This window comes from Canis aureus, chromosome 29, assembly GCF_053574225.1.
Source record: "Canis aureus isolate CA01 chromosome 29, VMU_Caureus_v.1.0, whole genome shotgun sequence".
NCBI classification, from domain to species: domain Eukaryota; kingdom Metazoa; phylum Chordata; class Mammalia; order Carnivora; family Canidae; genus Canis; species Canis aureus.
The window spans coordinates 15721020-15738678 of NC_135639.1; the positions used below are offsets into that span (position 1 = coordinate 15721020).

Consider the following 17659-nt stretch of genomic DNA (forward strand, 5'->3'; position numbering starts at 1 on the left):
TCTAATTGTTTGCCATACCTTCCTCATTGGCTACTACATGGTATAAATTTCAAACATGTTTGCTGAAAAGTCATTGAACAGCTCAGCTTGCCTTTTTTTAAAACTTGAAGTTATACAAAAAGTAGAATTATTGTCATGTTACTTATGAGAAATTTAAGTTCAGAATGAGAAATGATGGTAAGTCAGCAGTTGAAAACTGTGGGAGTAAGAATCAATATTCAATCATTTAAAAAATCAATAAAGAAGATGGTTACCAGAAGGGAGGTGGGTGGGGTGATGGGTAAAACAGGTGATGGGGATTAAAGAGTACACTTATGATGAGCACTGAGTAATGTATAGAAGTATCGAATCACTGTATTATACACCTGAAACTAATATAACATTGTATGTTAACTATATTGGAATTAAAATTTAAAACTTAAAAAAAATCAATAAAAAATAGAAATTACTGATAATGTACAATAAATTTCCTTCTTTTTTTTTTTTTAATAAATTGCCTTCTATTAGAAGTTGAGGGATACATGGGTGCCTCAGTGTTTGCGTGTCTGCCTTTGGCTCAGGTCGTGATCCAGGGGTCCTGGGATGGCCCGCATCAGGTTCACCACAGGGAGCCTGCTTCTCCCACTGCCTATGTCTCTACCTTTCTTTGTGTGTCTCTCATGAATAAATGAATAAAATCTTTTTTTTTTAAAAAAGAAGAAATTGATAGGGTATTTTTGGCAAGAATCAAATAGTAACATCTTCTTCAAACACAGACTGAAATGTATTTTTTCCCCTTAGTATATACAACTCCTTTTTATAATTTCAACCAATAGAATATAATTGTTTTCTGACTTTAAAAATTGGCACGTAGGGGCACCTGAGTGGTTCCAAACCTTGATTTCAGCCCAGGCCATGGTCTCAGAGTTGTAAGATAGAGCTCTGTGCTGGGCTCTACACTGAGTGTGGAAGCCTGCTTATGATTCTCTGTTTCCCTCTTCCTCTGCCCCTCCCCCCACTCACAGAAGCAAGTGCCAAAAAACTGGCATTTAATTTTTCTCTTAAAATTCTTTGCACTTTGCATATTGTTTTTACAATGATTTCTAAAGTATTATCAGTTATTTTAGATGAGAAGTTGTTAGAATGTTAAGCTACTAACAGAAACTTGGTGCTATATGGTAGAAAGAATGAGTTTTAGAGTTCTAACATCACAGGAAGAGATTCTGGGATGTCATGAATATCAAAGGTATATCAAAGTCTCGTAACTCCAAAATATAAGCAAATCATATCATTTTAAAAATCTGAACTGATTCATAACTTGAAGGCTAATGCTAAATTCATAGGGAAAACTTACTCTATAGTCAAAGATAATCTTTGACAATAAACTTACAATTTCCCAAGCTGCCAATCAGGTCCTGAGTACTAACTGTGTATTGTGTAAGGTGTCTTATTTCCAACTTATATAGGGAGTGTGTTAGTCTTTTATATAGGCACCTTAAGGATAAGAATAAGATCTGTTCATTTTGAGACTTTTGCAGTCTACCTGTATTTCTGGTGTGAGGTTTTCAGGATCAGAACTATTGTGGCAGTTTGAGAAAAGGACTGGATATTAACTAAGGGATGAATATAGAAAAACACATAATTTCGTGACCTCCCTATCTTACCAGTATGGTATCGGATATAAAAATGTCCTGTAATATACTTCCAGAACAAATTCAATTCCACAAAACTATCCAAGTCTCTGATTTCAAGGAACTTAAAAAACAGTTGGGGAGACAGGAAACATATATACCCAAACCATTCAACAGCAACGCGCAGCATTGTATTAAGTAAAAATGGGTGGCTCTGAAAATACAGACTATAGAAGTTGAGAGAACGAGGAGATCCCCAGTGTGGGTTAAGGTAGCTGGAGAATATTTTATGAGGAGGCAATGTATAAGTTAATTTGGGCGAGAAGGGCATTTGGGAAGAGCAATGAGAATGAGCAATGGGAATGAGAGACATTGGATATTTTAATATTATTGAGAAACAGGGGACAGTATCCCATCTACAAAAGTAGTTGTGCTACAACATCACTTCCTTAGCGGAAGTAGCTAGAGATGATGCTGGGGAGGTAGGAGAGCACAGATTATAGAAGACTTTAAAATCTCTGTAGACCTTAGCCTCCATGTAGACATTTCTATCTTGTTCACCATTACAACTCTAGTATTTACTGTAGAGAATGGTACATGGTATATTTCAATGAAATTTTGTTGAATGGATTCATTGTGTAGATGAAGACACTTTGAAATGTTGAGGCTTTATCTTGAGATCAGTGGGGATTCACAGGAAGTTTGGGAGTGTGAAGATACCCGAGTATAAACAGTGTCTTAGGAAAACTATCCTCAAGGTTATAGACAGAATCACCTGGAGGAGGTGGAGACTGGATGTGGGGAAGTCAGGTAGGCTATTCATGTGATCATTCTTTGGGTGAGAAGGGTTAATAGTGGGTTGAGGATAGCCAGAAAGAAGAGTTATTGTGAGATCGAACCAACTGGATTGTGATTTATTGGCAAGTTTTTCACCTAGAATACAATAAAAAAATGTTGTCAAGATGGATGAATGAGTTAATTTTTGTAGTGGGTAGTTGAATGTGAGAATTTCTACTTTCATCACTTATCTTTTTTCTAGTATTTCCTTCTCCAGATGATCATTCAATTGGGCTTTCTTTGATGATGCTCAATTTTCCACCAATTTGTTATCCCCCCCCCCCCCCCCCCCCGGGAGCTATTATGTTCATCCGTTCTTTGAATACTTCTGGATTGTCACACCTATTGCACCTCTCAGGACGGATTTGGGAAGCGCCCACGTAGAAAATAACTAGAATGTGTGTTGTGAGCGTGCACGGAGGAATAGCTGACAGAGAAGGGAGTGAGTGTGAATTCCTGAAACTTGGAATTCTCCCACCAGTCTTACGGGTTAAATAAGGTGCTGTTGATTGTTCGGAAAGCTTAGAATTCCACGTCTTCAGTTTATAACTTCTGGATCTGGTGGCTTTGTTATGTTGCTTACTACCATCAGGCTCCACCATCAAGGTCTCTCTTCTGGGCTCTAGAAGGCTGTTTTTGTATATTCTTTTTACCCTGGCATATGGAAAAAGCGGATTTGTTTGGAGCGTGCACCCTAGTCTCCAACCTAGCCGAGCTGTGACACTTCAGAGGTGTCCACAGACATTCCTGGGGCGTCTCCGTTAAGCTAAGCTCTGTCTGCAGGGCTTACCTCCAAGGCCTCCGAAGAGGAGTCCCGCCCATCCCACCCAGACGACTTCGAAAGGGCTCGTGCGTGGGTCACTAATTCTGCTTTGACCCCCCAAGCATGAGCTGCCCAAGGCCTTGTACCCACTGAGGGCCAAGCCCCCCTGGGGCATCACTTAGGGGAGGGAGCAGAACGGCCCTTTCTTGCTTGCTTTCTCGGGGACCAAAGCAGGAGGCTGCAAAGCCCCTAACAGCAGCCACAATATTATTATTAATTATTTTAAATCAAGAATCCCAGCCGGGGGGGGGTGGTGGGGGGGTGGGAGGGGAAGACGCAGACCCCTAGTGCACGCCCCACCTCGCTGGGGACAAAAGCCCCGCCTGGCGCCGCAGCCCAGGACAGGGTGGGCCGGGCCGGGGCGGGGGAGGCGGGGGAGGCCCGGGGGCGGGGGCGGGGGCGGGGGCGGGGGCGGGGGCGGGGGAGGCCGAGGGCGGGCCCCGCCCAGCGCGGGCCGCGGGCTGTCAGCGCTGCCGCGCCCCGCGGCCGGTCCCCGCGGTCGCCTCGGCCCCGCCTGCCGGCCTCGCAGCGGCCCGCGGGCGGCCAGGTGTCCTGCGGGCGGCGTCCCCGCGCTGCCAGCGCCTCCCCACGCGGGCGGCCGGCGCCTGTGCGCTGCGGTGCGTTTCGGGGGTAATTCCCTCCCCACGCCCGGCCGGGTGGCTCCTCTCCCTCCCCGCTTCGGCTCCCGCGCCTGAACCATGGCGGCAAGGGGTGAGTGGGGCCCAGGTGGGACCGGCCGCCGCCCCCGCGCCAGGCCCGCGGGGCAGGGAGGGCGGGGGGCACCTGGGCGGGCCCGGCAGGTGCGCGGCGCGGGGGGCTGCGGGGGCCGCGCTGGCCCCGGCCCGGCCTGAAACTTTGGCGGCGGATCCCTGGGCTCTGGGCGGCTGCGGGGGCGGGGGCGGGGGCGGGGGCGGGGGTGTGGAAGGCAGCCCTCGCCCTTGACCTTGATCCCCGGATGTGGGTGAAGCGTGAGGGCCCAGGTCGGCGCTGGCTCACCTGGACGCGCCGCGGCTGGGCTGGGAGGGCGTGGGGGATGGGCTTCCCGCTGCCCGACCTGCTGGGGAGCCGCCCCAGGGGCTGTCCGGGAGCGAGGAAGAGGCATTTTTTTCCTCCTTTCTTGTTACCATTTTGCAGCTTGGGGATGGAAGGAATCCAGGGCTTGATGCAGTAAGATTTAAAGCTGCAGTGCTTATACCCCCATTTAAAAAAAAAAAAAAAAAAAAGTAAATTCCCTATACCTGTACTCCTCTTTAGCATTAATCTTCCTCCCACCCCACCCCCACCCCGCCCCACCCGTTTTCTTTCTGGAGTGAAACAATTACTGCAGGTAAAACCGGGTGAAAGTAAAATAAAATAAAAAAAAAAAAAAAAGAAGGAAAAATCCAAATTGCTTTTCAGGCAAGAGTGAAGGGAATGTATTTTTTGCCATCTGGAGCCAGGGGTGATGCTGGGAAGAGTGGGTTAGTCATAGCTCAGGGGCTGCTACTATGAGTGAAATATTAAAGAGATCAAGTCATTGTGCAGTTTGCCAGCAATTAAAATGAAGTGACTTGGTTGCTCTGCCATAAGCGTTTAAGGAAAATATTGATGATCTTTAGAAAGTTTATTTGCAAAGCAGTAAGTACCACCCTTTTTGATACCGTAAAACTTGAAAGAGTTGCAGAGTTGTTTTTGTGTCTTTTTTTTTTTTTTTGATTCTGAAGGGTTAACTCTGCTTTTGGAGGGGGGGCAGTTAAGGAATTTAATAACATGTTGGATAATTTAGTGCTGCTTTTCAGGGTTCACTCTGGTGGCATGTAACGAATAGACTAATTTCTAATATTTAAATTTCTTTTTAAGGACTTTTTAAGGTCTTTGTTGATCTGGCAATATGGTCAGTTGGCTCCATACCTGGAAATGAGGTGGTAAGGGCTAGGTGGAAGACAGAATTTATATTTGTAGATTCTGGACTATAGAAGTGACACGAAGCCCCAAGATACTACCTGCCTAATATTGCTTAATGATTTGTGATTAAAGAAAATAAAAAAGAGGATGGAACAGAATGACTGGAGGGGACTGGGTGTGTGTATGGGATCTTCCAAATGATTCCAGCTGTACAATCTCTGAACTGTATTCTAACACCGAGGCTTTTGGTTCTGATCTCTGTCCTAAGTACAACAAAGAACATGTGAAGAATATCTCTTGTAGGTTGTAAAGGTCTCTGTGGTCAGAATCCACTTCTGATACAGTTTTACATCACCAAAACCCCTTAGTACAGTACCTTGCGCAATGTAGGAACCATGTAACTACTAGGAACCTGGTATGTCCTAAGAAGCATCAAGTTCATTAAGAAACCAAGCATCAAGTAACACCCCCCTCCCCCTCCCCACACACACACCTAGAAGTTTCTCCTTGTCTGTGGTCCTTTTTATTATAGGGTCTCTGTGGCTTATCTGAGGATATGAATGAGGATGGCCCCAGGGATTCAGAGGAGTAGAGCCTTAAGTTGGCCTTAGATATTTCTCAATATTTCTCACGTATTCTTCTTGAACCTGGTTCCAAGAAGAATGATTTGGAGTCAGACATAGGCATGTCACTCAATTGTCTTGTTTTCTCTTCAAATTCTGCGTTGATAATTTTGCATTTAACAGTTAAAAATCTGACTAACATTGCGGGGGCAAAATGCCATGATAATTAATATCCATTATTGCAGACTTCTTGTGTGTCAGGTACTTTACATGTATTAAATCACTGAATTTTCACAATAACAAGTAGATACTGTTATTACCTCCCCATTTCACAGATGAAGGAACTGCGGTATTGAAAGATTGTGTAACTTGCCTGAGCTCAAATGGTTGGTAAGTGGCAAATCCTGATTTCCATCCAGGTCTGTCTGACCTCTGATCACATCACATGGTTTTATGGTCTTTCGTTATTAGTCCTTTGAATATTATAGTAAACATCTCAATCATTGATTTACCAAAAAGAAAGAGAAAAATGTCCTATCCTTGAGATTTAAAGGAAAGAGTCTTTGTAAGTAGGTTGGAATTCCTGATACCTTCAGGGTCATTTGGTAAATGCAGAGTGAAGGAAACAAGGCTACTTGACCCCTACTGTTGTTAACTTGCTATTCCCACTGTGTTTCCTCCTACTTGTTTTGAGGACGAGAACTTCTTACATCTTACAAATGGCTGAGGATTTTTCCAATGTTTTTATGAAGCACTTTTATTTTTATGAATTTGTAAACAACAACAACAATTCCAAGTGATTAGCAGACTACCTAGTAGAATAGCTACTGAAATGAGCTCGTGTGGAAAAATGTCTGTTTGCCATTTATTTATTTACAAAAGATGTCAAAACTATGAGCTTTTTTTTTTTTTTTTAAAGATTTTATTTATTTATTTATTTATTTATTCATGAGAGTTACAGAGGGATAAGCAGAGGGAGAAGCAGGCTCCTTATAGGGAGCCTGATGCGGGACTTGATTCCAGGACTCCAGGATCATGACCTGAGCCAAAGGCAGATGCTCAACCGCTGAACCACCCAGGAGTCCCTGCTATGGTTTTCTAATTCAGATCTGCTCTCACCTCTTACTCCTGAAAGTATAGATAAGGCTTCAGGGTCAGAAAGTTAATGTGTCTATTTAAATACCTAATTTATAAATGGGAAGGTCTTTAGACTTTTGGAAAGATAAATGTCATTAATCTAAGAAATGATCTCTGCTTATTTCTAATATCTATGCTTGTAGGTTATGGTGGGGTAAAAATATCTTTTAAATGTTGAAAACTACTGAATTTCATAAGAAAAATGATTTTATTAAGAATTTTAGAGAGGGACGCCTGGGTGGCTCAGTGGTTGAGTGTCTGCCTTTGGTCCAGGGCATGATCCAGGGTCCTGGGATTGAGTCCTGCATTGAGCTCCTGTGGGGAGCCTATTTCTGCCTCTGTCTATGTCTCTGCCTCTTTCTGTGTCTTTCATGAATAAATAAAATCTTAAAAAAAAAAACTGGAAGAAATCTGAATGTTCATCCATTGGGGAATGAGTGACTAGGTTATGGTGTATCCATACAATGGACTATTACACAACTTTTAGAAAGAACGATTTAGCTCCAAAATGTGTTTGATCTGGAGGGATGGTCATGATACACTTAAATGAAAAAGGGCAAGTTTTATTTTTATTTATTTGTTTTTTTATTTTTTTAATTATTTTTTTATTTTTTAATTTATTTATGATAGTCACACAGAGAGAGAGAGAGAGAGAGAGAGAGAGAGGCAGAGACACAGGCAGAGGGAGAAGCAGGCTCCATGTACCGGGAGCCTGATGTGGGATTCGATCCCGGGTCTCCAGGATCGCACCCTGGGCCAAAGGCAGGCGCCAAACCGCTGCGCCACCCAGGGGTCCCAAGGGCAAGTTTTAGAATAAAGTGTATGTAATATATAATCCCAGTTTTGTGAGCTATGTGCATGTGTGTGTGCTCTGTAGGCACAGAGAGTATCATAGAACAGTACACACCAGGGTTACTTACCTCAAAGGCAAGGGTGGGGAGAGGAGACAGCTGACTTTTCCTTGAATACATCTTTCTGTTTGCTAGCAAGTAGACATAGCTTTAAAAGACTGAGAGAAAAATCCATTAAAGAAAAAAAATGTATCAGTTCTTCCCCATTCATTCATTTTCTCAAGTCAGGGACATAGGTCTTCATTCATTCATTCAACATTTATTGAACACCTGTTATGTGCCAGCAATTGGTGAACAGGACCCAGTGTATACCGTCAAGGATCTCGTAGTTTTGTGGAAGAGACAAATACATAAATGCTTATAAAAATAGGATATGCTGAGTGCAGAGAGAAAGAGAAAGATAATATGGGATATATATAGAGATAATTATGATGATACAAAAGAGTGACCCTGAATACAGCCATGGGGGTAAGGACCATGAGATCTTGAAGAAAAGAAAGTTGTGTTCTTGGAGAATGATCTGGATTCTTAGATGAGCCAGATGACAAAGAATGGATTGAGGGATAGGCTTTTTAGAGAGAGGGGCATAGAAAAGAAATAGTACAATGTGTGCTGACCTGGAAAGCAAGTTGGTGCAGGATTTAATGCTTGCCAGGGAGAGGAGAGCCAAATCTCAGCTGAGTCAGGAGATGCAGAGGGCACTTTGGGGAAAGGCCAAGGATGTAGGGAGCTTTGTTTACAAGGAGCTGTGGTTCCAGACAGCACAGTGGAAGGTTGTCAGTGGTGGCAGATGTGCAGAGGGAAGAAGCACAAGGCAGAATGGGATAAGAAGGGAGAGGAAATGAACAGGGATTGGGAGCTCTTCATCGTTTCCATGAGTCGGATTGCAGGAATGAGAGAGATAGTTGGGCATGATTGGCCTCAACTGTCCTTGCTTTGGCATTAGGGGCTTCGTTTGCAGACCGTGCTGAGTCCTGGGCTGTATCTACTGCAGGCAGAGAGATGGGCGAGGGCTGCCATCAGCTTTCTAGAGTAGCAGTAAAGCCCTCTGCTGGACAGTGGTTCCTTCCGCAGTGTTGGGGTACAGGGGGACGTAAAAATCAGAGCTACACTCCTTTTTTTTTTTTTTTTTTAATTTTATTTATTTATTTATTCATGAGAGACACACAGAGAGAGGCAGAGACACAGGCAGAGGGAGAAGCAGGCTCCATGCAGGGAGCCCAATATGGGACTCGATTTAGGGACCCCAGGATCATGCCCTGAGCCAAAGGCAGACGCTCAACCACTGAGCCACTCGGGTGTCCCAGAGCTACACTCCTTTTTGCTGACTTCTTCCACTTCTATGCTTATGGTGGGGCTTATCGTGGGGCTCAACAAACTCTATCTGTTCATTGATAAAGGGAGGACTTCCATTCTGTTTCTTCTTTCTCTGTTACTTCTTCCTGGAAATGGATGGCTGTTACAACCACCAGTTGCATCACTCCACCTTTATCAGTTTGCCAGGTTGATGCTGTAAAGATGAATGCATGGAGGATTTTTGTTTGGTGTTATGTGGGGGCCATTATTCTGGCCTGTATTAGCTAAGTTTTTCTTCTCTGTGAGTTACGGAGCCTCAAGCAGTTTATCAAGCTGAAGAAAATAAGATATATTTGTAAGCCAAGTTTAGCCATTATTAGTTTTGATATGAAAAAAAATCATCACAGCAACACATTACACTTCTAGAACTGTATTAAAATAAATGGGTTGTAATTCAATAAATGGATTTTTTTTTTACATAAGAGAAATAATTTTTGACATCAGTATCCCACAAATGGGAGAATCATGTTCCAGAAAAGATTTTCAGAAGGTTAAATTGTTCCCACATTGGATCTGTAAACAGCATTACCTTTTTCTCTCTCTCTCTTTTTTTTTTTTTTTTTTTTATTTTGAGACCTCAGGTAAAAAAGTTTGGGCTGATCATATTTTCTTAGGTCATGGCTCACTGTCATCAGTTCATCAGACCCTTATCTTAGATATCTATTTATTTATTTCAAAATTTATTTATTCATTTTTCAGTAATCTCTAAATCCAATGTGGGGCTCAAACTCACCACACTGAGAGCAAGAGTTGCATGCTCCTCTAACTGGACCAGCCAGGTGCCTCACCCATTCCTTTTCTCCCATAGGGAACTATTCTAATACACTTGATTTGCATGTTCATGAGTTTGTAGCAAAACCAATTCTTAGACCAGCTCATATTTAAAACTATGAATATCAAGTCATTTTATGTATGTTCCATGTGTATTCTGTGTTTTTGAGGGCTAGTCAAGTTCTAAAATAACATTTTATGAACATATACATATTTCTGATCTTATTTGGAAGTTTTACATCACTTAATATAATACCATGCCTTATTCTGTTAGGGACTAACAGAATCCAGTTAAAAAGGTTAGTCCTCATCTCAGAGGAATGTAAACTGAGTTAGGGGTGTGTGTGTGTGTGTGTGTGTGTGTGTGTAAAGTTATATACACAGCTGACCAGAATAGGATGTGATAAAGATTATCATCGAGGTATGGGAGGGTCAATTAATTGTGGCAGCTGATAACAAGAACAACTTTGCTTCACAGAGGGGATGGAATCTGAGTTGGATCTTGGAGGATGAGTAGAATTTGGCCAGCAGATCACTAAAGATGTGCTTTCCTTTCAGAAGGAACAGCACAGGTAGGAACGTGGAGGAGTGAAAGCGGAGGGTACGTGAGGAGGAAAAAGTCTGGGAAATCTGGGGGCAGGAGATTTGTGGTGGGAAGAGGAAAAGAACAGGAAGACAGAGGGATGACATCTGAAACTGGTAAGCCTTTACATCAAAGTCTTTTCCTAAACAGAGAACTCCAAATGCAGAGAAGGGAAGTGAGAGGTCTGTTCTTGGTAACATTCAGAGTAACTTGTCCCTGGTTGTGCAGCTGCCCACAATGCATATTAAAGATGGTATTTTATCGCCAAATAATGTTGCAGTGAGTTACATTTTATCCTGACCGCAGTTCTCATTGAGGTAGAAATTTTGCCAAAAGCCCACTCTTGTGTTTCCTTTCAGATGGCAGACTAGGCTATCGGAGCCTTATCCTTAGCTTTGTACTGGACACCAGAACATCCCAGTGCTAAGAATGCTGGCACACAGGAAGACCGAATACAGAATGGCCAAACAACATGTTCAACTGTAGCAAGGGGAAGGGAGTGAGGCCATTCCCCCAGGAGAAGTGTGTGTTCTTAACTTGATCCTATTTTTATGTGCACCTGACTAATTCACTCAGTTCTAGGGAAGGAACAAAACAGCACTAATTAATAGAGCCCATTAAAATGAAAGATGCAATTTTGTAAAATTTATGGAACATTTCCTTTGAGATGGTAAATTAGTCTTTACCGTCTTTTATGGAGAAATATTTCTTTTTCATGAGCCTATGGTTTCAGGTTCTTCTCTAACTTAATCTATATCAGTATTTATTGATATAAGTAGTACTAATCACTTGCTACAGTTTGACATTTTGTTGCTCCATTCACAAGATGCTGCTTAGTAAGACCTCAAATGTACTTCACTTGTGGTTGCCCTCATCTGCTTGATCCCTGGTTTCCAATGTACTTCGATAAAGAAAGGAAAAAGAATGTGAGTGGTTATTAGCATTTCACCCTGGTTAAAGTAGCAGGAATGATGATGATATTCTCTAGGAATATCATCCTTCTGTATGTCCATCCATCCATCCATCCATCCATCCTTCCATCCCATAGACATCTATTGAGCCTTCCTAGAGTTCATAATCAAACACACATCAATGAAAATCCAACTGTCTGTCTGTACTCATTATATTTCATAATGTCACTAGGAATTGACAGCACATGTTGCCTTCACTATACTGGTATAGTATCATTGTTCTCTCTCAAAATGTGTAGTTTGTAAATGCAAAGCAGCTGTGCCAAAAGACCCAGTTTTGTTCATTTTTCTTAAAGGACTTTGTGAGAAACATTTTGAAGTTTGTTGTCTTCTCCTGTAGCCTGTCTTGTCTACCCATCTTAGAAAAAGCATGGCAAGGCTACACAGGTGCCTATGACTCTAGCCTATGGAAAGAGCCAGCCCTCCATTTCCTGCAGGCTCACCTGAAGCACCTTTTTTATCTCTTGTTTTCTACCATGCAGGTTCGGGTATGCTCTTTGCTTTTTTTGTGAATACCTTATGGTCTAGAACACAAATATCATCATTCTGTCACAGACAACAGCCTCAGGCCAAAACCAACTCATGTACAAATGGTACCAGAAACTGTTTTAGGGTGGAGAGAGAGAGAGAGAGAGAGAGAGAGGAGAGAGAGAGAGAAAGAGAGAGAATGAGAGAGGAAAAGAGAGAGGGAGAATATATGTGAGCAATAGAGGGATTGATAGAGCTAAAATAAGATTATTAAACATTGAAAATAGAGAGATTGGATTTGAGTAAAAAAAGTATTTGCTAGGATAAATTGTTATTACATTTGTTCTTTATTGAGAAGGGAACAGAAGCCAGGGGAGTTGCAATTTATGTTAGTTATAAAAGGGATTCCACAGTTAAGGAAATGTATGCTTTCTCCTCTCCTCTTCCTCCAGGAATAGAATTGTCAACCATTTATCTGAAAATTTTTTGATAGCAAGCAAGACTGTGATGGGCAGTAGTTAACTTTTTTGATCTTTTGACCTTTCTCACTGATACTCAATCAGATAATAATTATTGGACCTTTCTCCTAAAGTAGCCAGATTTATTCCAATTCTCATTCATTCCTGGACTAATGGTACTCATATATTAATTAATGGAGTAATTTAACAAATATTTAATGAACACTCAAATATTTAATGAACACTCCAGGGTGAGGATTCTCATGGTTTTGGGTTAGAAAAATAGTAAAGGGTGTTAAGATTTGTCATTAAATGTGGCTGGGGCAATTAAGGGTTAGTCAACATTTGTTGCTTCCATTTGAATATATAATGTATTTTGTATGTACCATATAAGTAATCATCTAAATGTGATATTTCTGTCTAGCACAAATGCTAAACCTGATGGGATACTGGACAACAGTTAGATAGTGGGCTATGCCAGGCAAATTGGGACCATGGCTTTCCTAATAGTTTCTAGCCAGAACATACTTTGGTAGAATTGTATTCCTTTGTCTCAAAAGATAGAATTTTGGTCAATTTCTGAATATCTATTTGTAGCATTAGCTACATTGTACATTATCAGCATCAAAATTTAAATTAAATCGTAGGCTGGCTGTTTCCTCCCTTTCAATCCAGCACCTTTTCTGGCTGTTCCCTGTCATGGGAACTTGGTACGTTCAGATGTAATTACTACTGTAGACAATAACATTTAGTACAAAGTCAAACCCAAATGAAATTTTGGAGTATTTGTGGGTTTTTTTGGTGGGGGGACTGTAATTCATGTTCTATAATAGAATTTACTTTCTATTGGGGTAAATTATCTAGTGCAGAGCTATTGTGGAATGGAAATGTTTAGTATCTTGGGTCCCTCTATGGTCATTTTATTCATTTATTTTTATTTTTGAGGGGGTGGGTGGAAAGGCAGAGGGAGAGAGAGAATCTTGGAGCCCACCACAGGTCTTAATCTCACAACCCTGAGATTGGACCTGAAATCAAGAGTCGGACATTTAACCTATCGAGCCAGGTACCCCCTACCCCGGTCAATCATTTTAAATGAACGGTTCTTTTTTTTTTCTTTCAAGATTTATTTATTTATTCATGAGAGACACACAGAAAGAGAGGCAGAGACATGGGCAGAGGTAGAAGCGGGCTCCCCACGGGAAGCCTGATGTTGGACTCCATCACCAGATCCCTGGATCACACCCTGAGCTGAAGGCAGAGGCTCAACCACTGAGCCACTCAGGCATCCCAAATGAATGGTTCTTTTTTGCAGTTAATGAAGTTTTGAAGCAGCTTTAAAGTGTTCTATTTACCTGCGGTTGTTCTTGGACTCACTACCTACTTGATGACTCTCTCTGATGTATTGGAGATGTATTTCCCTAGTACGTTGCATTATTTTATTGGGAAAGTTATGTGATATGCATTTATCACTCTAAGGAATTCATCCGTAGTTTGTTTTATGATAACTGAATGGGCAAGTCCTTATTTAGTAGAGGTACATAGAAAATCTTTTGTCTTACTGAGCCCTCCATTAGACTAACAAAGAAAGCAGGCATTATGGGTCAAGCACTCAGAAATTACTTGCTGATTGACTAGAGATCATAGGACTCTGGTCCTTTGTTAGATTGTTTTTCTCAAGCTTATAAGAGGAAGCACTCTACATATAAAATTATTGCTATCCACATCTTAATAAATTAAAGTCCTTTATACAGTGTGTTCTTTCCCCAGCTCTATAATATCATTACCTATGAAAACAATGTTTGATGGTATAAATGAAACTATTAGGGTCAACTTATAGTTTTTCCTGAGGAAAATACCCTGTAATATGTTTTGCTTAAAACTGTGTCCAAGGTCTTACTCAAGTTTCTCTTCTCCAACTGATTGAGAATTCATGTACAAAACACGTCCACCACAGGGTAGCCACCAGAGAACTGAATGGTAACAATGCAGGGAAATGAGGACAATGAAGTAAACAGCTATTTCTGGCTTTTCAGCTCCAAATAGGAATGAACAGAAGGAGAGGAGCCCCAGAGTCTGGGGGAAGGAGAGGAAGGGGGGAAAGCCATAATTTTTAAACCTTACAAATAAAATGTAGAAAAGAGGTTTAGGTTGGCAACCTCTAATGGATCCCAGGGAGACTTTTGTTGTTGTTGTTCTGTGTAAAACAAGAGAATCTTTATTTTGATTCATTTAAGCAATTGGGTTAAGTGATGATGAGCCTGAGCATCCAGTGATGATTTTAGTTTCTTTACCAGCTCCTTAGTTACTGTTTATTTTAGGAGAATCTATTCTGTGGCTAGACTTTATATAAACTGTAGAATTGTAGTTACAAATTCTGTGTTCGTGTGTCCAGTCATTCAATAAGTATTAGTTGAACACCTGATAAGTACTCAGGTTGTTCTTGGCATTGGAGTAAGACAGCCACTTACCACATGAACATATATAATGTGACAGGTGGTGATAAAGAGCTATAAAGAAAAATGAAGAACAAGTAGAAGAGAGACTGCTAGGGAAATGAGGCCAGGGAAGGTGCCATTTTATTGGGATGAGTGCGGGAGGCCTTTTGATAAAGTGACATTTGGGCAGGGACCCAAAGGAAGTGAGGAGGGTCATGTAGATTCTGGCAGAGACAAACAATGCAAAGGCTTTGATGTCTGTCTTGAAGACCAGCAGGGAGGCCAGTGTGGCTGGGGCAGAGGGGACAGGCAAGAAGGAGGGAGAAGTTGGAGAGTTGGGGGATGTGATTGTCATCCTTGCAGGTTACTTTGAGATCTTGAGTTTTCCTCTGAGTGAGAATGATGCAGATGGGAGAGCCCTGAGTAGTTCTCAGCAGACTTGTGACTTGATTTGATGGAGTTTAAAAGGATTGCTTGGTCATGCATGTGGAGAATAGACTGTAGTAAGCAGGAAGACCAGTAAGGAGGCTATTGTAATGGCCAGAACAAGAGAAGATAGTGATTTAGAGCAGCTGGTGAGAAGTCACTGAGTTCTGGAACTATTTTTCTAAGGAAGTGCTTATAGGACTTGCTGGTGGGTTGGAAGCATGGAGTGAAAGGGAAAGAATTGAGGATGCCTCCTTTTTTCTGTTCCTTTCTTCTCTTCTCTTTCTCTCTTTTTATTTTTATTTTTTAGCACCTGGGAGGGTAGCATGTAATTAACTGGGATGAGGAAGAGTGTAGAAGGAGTAGGTTTGGGGAGTGGGGAATCAAGCAGTTCAGTTTGAGATATTTCTTAGACTTTGTATTCTGAAGGTATTTATTGTGCCCCTTTGACAGACGGAGGAAATGAGGCAGAGAAGAAGTAACTTGCCTGAGACCATCTCGATTTAAATCCAGGTCTTGTTAATGCCAGAGTATGCTGTACACACCATAATATTGCCTCTTTATATTAAGCTGAAATATATGCCACGAAAATAATGTATCTAGTGTTTATTTCTTAATTATTTTGATTTAATAAAAAATAAAAAAATCTTAATTATTATGATTTTTCATTATGAGATAATTTTCTGCATTTTTAAACATAGCTTGTGCTTAAGGGAAAAAAAACCTGTTATCACATTATTAGAAATTTTACCATTTATGAGTACTGTCGTTAGCACTGCAAAAATGCTACTGAAACAAGAAGAAGCATATGACATTGATCCACTCATTCACTTGATGTAATCTTTGAATGCTTGGGAGTAGAGGGAGGTCCTAGTTCCTCTACTTACAGAGCTCTCAGTCTAGGGAAGATGAGTGACCTGTGTACAGAAATTGCCAGGGGCCAGTGGTGTGATGGTGGTACACATAAGTTGTCAAAGGAGCATAGAGGAAGGAGAGCGGTCCATCCTGGTGTATACTGAACCGAGGAAAACTTTACAAGCAAGTGATATTAGAGGAAGGCCTTGAAAAATGAGTGGAATTTGCAAAATGAAGAAGTGGTAGGAAAGTATTCCAAAAACAGGAAACAGCATGTTATTAGAATTTTAAAAATGCTAATTAAGCATAGTAAGCATTAAGAAGACATATGAAGTGAAGTGTAGCATATAGGAATGCTATGAGGAAAATTTAAAAATTACCTTTGGGAACATGAAATGTTTAAACCATTAGAGAGAGCTACGGTACCCTTGAGTAACAAAACAGCATATTGTAAAAATCCTCATTTCCCCTAAGTCTCTCTATAAAAAAAAGGGAAATCCCGATTAAAATGCCAGCAGACTTTTTTTTAAGGGATATGGCGAAATGATACTGTTCTTCATTTTGTACAATGAAATAGATGAAATTCTGAAACAGAAGTGTAATTAAGAGAGATTAGCCTAACTGAATATTAAAACGATATGACACTGCAGTAATTAAACCAATTTAGTTTGGAGAAAAATTCGAGTAGTGGAAATAGATTAGTGAACACCTATATATGGAATTTAGTTATAGTAAAGTGACATTTTAAGTATCTGTGTGAGAAGAGAGATTATTCCCTAAGTAATGTGGGGACAACTTACAAAAGTCAGTCTGGACCCCTTTCTTATTCCATATACACACAAAATTCCTAATGTATTGAATAAATAAGTATAAAATAAATGAAGCAATCAAGGCCTTGGAAGAAGACACAGGTGAGTTTATGACCTGAGAATGTTAGAAGGCTCCTGACCTTTTATACAGGACACAAAGCCTTAAAGTCATAAAAGAAAAGTCAGATACATTTAGCTACATAAAAATAAAAGACTTCTGTGTGGTTAAAAATACCACATTCTTCATTCTGGCTTGCAGTGCTCACAAGACCCCAGCTGAGCTGACTTGAACCCGGCCTCCTGCACCAGGAAAGTCCAGCCAGCGGGTAACAGGGGAAGAGGCAGAGACAGGCCTGGGATACCACTGAGGGCCTTTTTGAGAGCTTGGCAAAGGCTTTGAGAGTGTTATTAGTGTGAGGGATCACCTGAGGGCTTTGTTGAAGTTTTACTCTCTGCACAAAGCAGGCTAGACAAGCTCTGAGGATGGCGTTCACTTATTCATTCCATAAACATGGAGGGAGAGTTTGCAGTACCAGAGGGTGTAGCAGGAGGTACGGCAACAACTAAGGCACCGTCCCTACCTCAAGAGGCCACACTGGACCAGGGATTGATATCTGATTGGAAGGTCATGGTCACCTCCACTCTATCCTGCTTTCTGGAACATTCACCCTCCATAGGCTGCTCTGCTCGGAAGCCTTAACCCTTTTCCAGACACTAAGTGTCTGTCTACACTAAGGTTAAGATCAGGCTTCCCTGTGACCCTGGCACACCTTTATCATTGGGAGAGAGGTAGCAAGGTAGGTAGGTATGTTCTACTGGAAA

General features: G+C 41.4%; 1 protein-coding gene across 2 annotated transcripts in view; it reads left to right on the top strand.

Moving 5' to 3' along the window:
• The first annotated feature begins 3794 nt into the window (after positions 1-3794).
• Positions 3795-17659, top strand: part of ABLIM1 (actin binding LIM protein 1) — a 283821-nt gene continuing 269956 nt past the window's right edge. Inside the window, exons 1-2 of one of the 2 annotated variants that reach the window (XM_077877526.1) lie at positions 3795-3981; positions 6053-6107. In XM_077877526.1, coding sequence (XP_077733652.1) covers positions 6101-6107 — 7 coding nt within the window. In that variant the 5' untranslated portion in view covers positions 3795-3981; positions 6053-6100. The remainder of the gene's footprint in view (positions 3982-6052; positions 6108-17659) is intronic. The other variant, XM_077877525.1, reaches the window with a different exon arrangement.